At 43.5% G+C, this 6,000-nt stretch overlaps 1 protein-coding gene across 2 annotated transcripts in view; it reads left to right on the top strand.

Moving 5' to 3' along the window:
• The first annotated feature begins 5,019 nt into the window (after positions 1-5,019).
• The window catches only part of LOC132430971 (ATP-dependent translocase ABCB1), a 102,346-nt gene continuing 101,365 nt past the window's right edge, over positions 5,020-6,000 (top strand). The window contains exons 1-2 of one of the 2 annotated variants that reach the window (XM_060020363.1): positions 5,020-5,198; positions 5,760-5,833. In XM_060020363.1, coding sequence (XP_059876346.1) covers positions 5,766-5,833 — 68 coding nt within the window. In that variant the 5' untranslated portion in view covers positions 5,020-5,198; positions 5,760-5,765. The remainder of the gene's footprint in view (positions 5,199-5,759; positions 5,834-6,000) is intronic. The other variant, XM_060020362.1, reaches the window with a different exon arrangement.

The following is a 6,000-nucleotide window of genomic DNA, read 5'->3' as shown; positions in this document are numbered from 1 at the left end:
CTGCCGTCTGCTGTTTTTAAGGAGGAGAAGAACGAGGTCAATACTACTTTGGATGGCAGATAGTTTCAAAGAAAATAAGGCAACTAGCCTGACAATGGTATTTATGATATCTCTGCCACAGGAAAAGCAATACATGAACTGCAGTACAAACAAAAAAACAATAAAACACACAATCCCAGTCTATCTGGGCCAGAAGAACTTGTATAAATAAAATAATCTACAATCTCCCTGAAGGCAGAATATAATGTTTACACTATCTGTCACTACAATTTAGCACAGTTTTTGGCTTATGGCAGACACTCAGTAAATGTTTGTGGAACAAATATTGACTGAACTGAGGCCCAGAATTATGAAGAAATATCCCAGTAAGTATAAGCATAATTTTAAAAAATTTAAGCAGCATAAAAATAAGACCCAAAAGCCTTTATATAATTTTATACTTAGTCCACATTTTTCTGAGTCAACCTGCTCATTCATTTTTTTCTATTCCCTTAAAACATGTTTACTGAGCATTTATTATGTGCCACTGTTTCTAGGTTCTTCAAACAAAATAGCTTCTGACATCTGAGTAAAGACCTGAAAAAATGAAGAAATGAGTCCTATGGTACAGCTAATTTAAGGGAGTCAAGACACGCAAAGGGGCTGCTTTCTAAGGGGTTTCACCGGAAATTAATGAGGCTCAAAGAGGAAGTATCTACTCCAGCTCTTTATTATCAGGAGTGGCTGGCAGTAATGTGAGATAGGAGTCAATGTCTTTAAAGTCAAAGACTGTGGCTTGGGCGTAGCTAGAACTACTACAAACGCCCGGAGGAAGAAGCATGCTTAGATGATCAAAGAACAGAAGGCTGATGAGACTGGAAGTGAATAACCCAGGAAAGAGTAAAAGGAGATGAGGTCAGAGGTGAGAGGGGGCCGGTTCTTGGAGGGACTTATAGGCCATAGGAGGTACTTTGGATTTTACTCTCAGTGAGAGGGGAAACCATTGACTTCACCTACTCTTAACAATAGACCCTGGGGAGGGGAAGGTGGAGAGGGACTGTTAAAGAGGGTAAAGGTATGGGGCTTCCCTGGTGGCGCAGTGGTTGAGAGTCCGCCTGCCGATGCAGGGGACATGGGTTCGTGCCCTGCTCCGGGAGGATCCCACATGCCATGGAGCGGCTGGGCCCGTGAGCCATGGCCGCTGAGCCTGCGCGTCCAGAGCCTATGCTCCACAACGGGAGAGGCCACAACAGTGAGAAGCCTGTGTACCACAAAAAAAAAAAAAAAAAAAAGAGGGTAAAGGTATTGAATTGTGCATTTTTGGGATTTCTTGAATTTCTTTTCCTCGATTTACATCTTTGTTTTTATGGAGCACATTTTCCTGTTTCTTCTGAATCAACAGCACACGGGAGATGAAAACAAAATAGGGGTAAAGGTAGAAATAGAGACCATTTTTGAAGTTATTGCAATATTTGTGGTGACAGATGCTGGGGAAAGTGGCAATAAAGGTGTGAAATGATACTGTATTCACTCATTTTCTTTATTATTTAGGTACTGTTTTTTCCCCTCTTTTGCTCCTTTGAAAGTAACAGGGAATAAATAAATGTAGGTACATACATGAGTGCCAAGGAAGGGCAAAAATAGACTGAGAAGGGGATTTTATTACTAATATATAGCAATTGTTGGGTGTTTAACATATTTGAGGCACTGTACAAGCCTTTTAAATACACAAATCACTTAATTTTGCAATAACTCTATGAGGTACCACTACTATTTTCTTTTTACCAAAGAGGCAACTCAGGGACTGGAAAGTTAAGTAACCTGTTCAAACTGACACAGCAAAAACAGCAGAAGTAGTACTCGAATGTAAGTCCAGGTTGTTTGTGGAGTCAGGTACCAAAAAAGAAAATTACTGTAAATTAATTTAAAGATTTACATGTGGAAAAGCACAGAGTGAAAGAAAGAGCAAATCATCTGAGAGGTGAGTTGGGCTGAAATGGAGTGAACACCCATGGATGTGTTGGGGGCAAGGGAGAGAGTGTATGGAAGTGAGGTGAATGAAGATAGAGAGAGAGAGAGAGAGAGAGAGAGAGTGTGCTGCCAATGCAGGGGACACGGGTTCGTGCCCCGTTCCGGGAAGATCCCACATGCCGCGGAGCGGCTGGGCCCGTGAGCCATGGCCGCTGAGCCTGCGCGTACGGATCCTGTGCTCCGCGATGGGAGAGGCCACAGCAGTGAGAGCCCCGCGCACCGCAAAAACAAACAAACAAAAAAAAGCCAAGGGGAAACTCTCAGATATGATATAGTTCAGATTAAGGAGCCATTGCAGGATTTCTAAGATGGAGTCATAAGATACAAATGTTTCACAGGGTGGGGTGGGAGGCTCGAAAAGGCAGTGTATGAGACTGTACTATAGTAATGTACCATGGTGTAGGAGTGGTTAAGAGTGTATTTATGAGTGCTGGGAGCTGGACTGCTTTCAAGTCCTGGGTCAGCTGCTTACCAGCTGTGTGACTTTGGGCACACAATGTCAACCTCAGTTTCTTTCACTGTAAAATGTTAGTAGCAATAATAGTACATACGCCAGAGGATAATTGTGGGGATTAAATGAGTTAATCTCTTTCAAGTGCTTGGGAAAATTCCTAGTACACGGCCAGTGCTTACTCAAGGTTAGTTATTATTATTCCCACAGGTACGTACAGAATAGACCGCAGCAGGGATGCAAATCTTGAGTGTTGGGAGAGTACAGACAAGTTGGTGAAAGGATTACTTGCCAGTGGAGGGCAGGAAGGTACAGAATTATGGGGAAGCACACTTCAAAAAGGAAAAATAGCTGCTTGTGTGAAGGTGTGTGAGTCAAGACTTGCAAAGGGGCTGCTTTCTAAGGGGTTTCACCTGAAATTAATGAGGCTCATAGAGGACGTGCCTAGTCCAGCTGTTTGATATTACCAGGAGTGGCTGGCAGTAATGTGAGACAGGAGTCAAAGTCTTTAAAGTCCAGGCCTATGGCTTGGGAGAAGCTAGAACTGTCCACTGTTTTAGGTCCATTGTATTTTATGTCCATATCTTCATGTCGGTGGAGCAAAGCAACTAGAATATATACATAACATCTATATATAGTAGAAAGACAGAGCTTTACTAAAAATTCTCTGGGCTATTATGATCCTTAAACTATGTATGTCCTTGATAGAGATTTTCACTTGAAGCTCAAGCCTGTAGAAATAGTGCAATCAGCATAATATGCGTAATACTTAAAAAAAATCCTGTTAGCCATAAAGAAAACAATGAAATAATGCCATTTGCAGCAACATGGATGGACCTAGAGATTATCATACTAAGTGAAGTAAGTCAGACAAAGACAAATGTCATATCACTTTTATGTAGAGTCTAAAAAAATGATACAAGTGAACTTATTTACAAAACAGAAATAGACTCACAGACATAGAAAACAAACTTATAGTTACCAAGGGGGAAGGGGGGAGAGATAAACTAGGAGTTTGGGATTAACATACACACTGTTATATATAAACTAAACAATGAAGACCTACTGTATAGCACAGGGAGGTATATTCTACATCTTGTAATAACCTATAATGGAAAAGAATCTGAAAAAGAATATATATATGTAACTGTAACGGAATCACTTTACTGTACACCTGAAACTAACACAACATTGTAAATCAACTATACTTGAATTTAAAAAAAAATCCTGCATTGTTTTAGGGAGGATTTAGGGGGCATTTATTTTCAAGGGTACAAAATATATAACAAGATCACATAAACTAAAGGTGGGACAAGGTAAAACAGAACTGGAAACAAAGAGCAGAGGCATGAATCAGATTAAAAACACGTGGGAGAAAGAGGAACTCTTCATACATTTGCCCCAGGTGGAACACAGGGTTAGTGTTACACCTTTAAATAGTTGGGCCAATGCTGTACACATACATATACAATTAGAACACAGAGAAAATGAGTGGCTTGTTAGAGGGTCTAATTAACAGTTGGTAAAGAAAGAAACCTTATCGCATGGCTAAGAAAAAAAAATCAAGGCAAGGAAAATCTAGAATAAAGGATAGAAAGAAAATTATGGCTTTGAAGTATGAGTTACTTAAAGTGCGGAAAATACACTATGCAGTAAAAAATAAAGGGATTTTCTTCTTTTACACTTTTGCAGCGAGCTGAGAGTAACTCCTGTAACTTGGAGACCGCAGACAAAAAGTTACAACATCCATTTCCCCTGGGTTGATAAGTATGTAAAGCTCCGATGTGAGTTAACGCTGCTTTATGAATTTGAATTGTGAAGATTACACTTTTCAACAACTTGAGGAAAAGAGAGGACCAGAAAAAAACTGTAAATGGTAACAGTAAATATGGAATTAAATTACCACTAACGTAATATGCTAAAATACACGAAACTTTAAGAATCCGAATTAAAATATAAGAGTTTTAAAACGCCTTGAGAAAAACATGGGCATTCCCCTGATGGCTACAATCCGAAAAGATTACATTCTTTTAATTACATTTCCACCCTGAAATGTCCGTTTCGACTTACATGATTTTTTAAAAAAGTCTTCCTACTTCTTTCTATTTCTCTTCAAATAAAACATGAACAGATACACCTTAGAAACTGTCTAACATACTGAAGAAAGACCTGCAGAAAAATTTCACCTGGCCTTTTTAAAGGTGCTGCTTGGAATGGAATTTTAACTCGTTTTAACTACAGAATGGGCAGTAGTATCTACTCGAGCCACCAGGAGCGAATTGTATATTCACATTTATATCTATCTATCTACACATACTTCGGTGGATATGAAGACTTGTTTGGAATTGTACAGACAGGACCCTATGAATGTGCAAGTCCTTGATGAGTCAGCTGATAAGCGTTCCTCTACTCGTCCTTTTGCTGAGGGGCAACAGAAGCGAGGACATTCCTCTAGCAATTCCAACCAGTTTCGTAACTTGCCGAGCAATCTGCGTTCAATCGAGCGGTCCCGAGCGGGTCCGGCTGATTGGCTGGGGAGCGGAGCACTAGGGTGTGGTCTGCGCGCTCCCTCCTCGCTCCCTTAGCCACCGGAAGCCCGTGCGCATTCGCGTAGCGGCTCCTTTAGGCTCGGCGGCGGCGGCCGTTGCTGGCATCTGCCGTCGCGACTTTCCGCTGGAGTCTGAGTCTCTTCTTCCAAGATTCACGTCTTAGTGGACGTTCCAAGAGAAAGCCCGAGGTAGGGAAGCGCGAGGCTGGGGACTAGAGGGAGACGGTTCGCGGGAAGGGTGCGCTCTCCAATTTCTTGAGCTTGGTCCCTGTGGGAAGAGGGCTTCGGAGGAGAGGGAGGGGGAGATTCCACTTGGCAAGTCCAAGGGGACCAAGTGAGGTGAGACTTATTCTCAGTCGGGGAGCTCCTGGGGCACCCCAGCCCCTAGTTTTCGGTGCTAGCCACGCGTCCTGGAGTTTGCTGCCCAGAGCCCGCAGAGACAGCGCGGTGTCGGAAGCCGGGCTCCGAGCCTGCGGGCTGGTGGACGGCGAGGCGAACCACCGGGAGGCAGAGCCGCAGTGGAGGCGGGCGAAGTCCGGGCTGCGCCGCACCCCTGCAACTCTGCTCGCCTGCGGAGGCTGGATGCTGGGCGCGGAGGCAAGTTTCTGCGGGGACCATCGCGCCTGCGAGCGGCTGGAGCATCAGGGCGAGCGCTCCGCCCTTCCGTTCCTCGCGCGGGACTCAAGTTCAGCCTCACCTCTGCCTTCCGCGGATCTTGCGTTTGGCTAATCCGTTGTGGTTTCTCCTCAGGTCGCGATGGATCTTGAAGAAGGCCGCAGTGGAAGTGCAGGGGGGGAGAACTTCTTGAAAAAGGACAAGAAAAGGTAGTCTGTTTCATTTTCAATCTTTACATGGCTTGAGAGATTTGGGAAATTTGTTTCTAGCCTTCAGCACTGAAATAAATGATCAGCTGCTGCTGCTGCTGCTGCTGTTTATCTTAAATGCAAGCAGCTGCAGAAGTTCGCTGGCTGAGTTGAGCACAGCGTTTGCA

The sequence above is a fragment of the Delphinus delphis genome, chromosome 9, assembly GCF_949987515.2.
Source record: "Delphinus delphis chromosome 9, mDelDel1.2, whole genome shotgun sequence".
Lineage (NCBI taxonomy): Eukaryota > Metazoa > Chordata > Mammalia > Artiodactyla > Delphinidae > Delphinus > Delphinus delphis.
The sequence above is the reverse complement of the archived record's forward strand: the minus strand, read 5'-3'. Positions and strand labels throughout refer to the sequence as shown.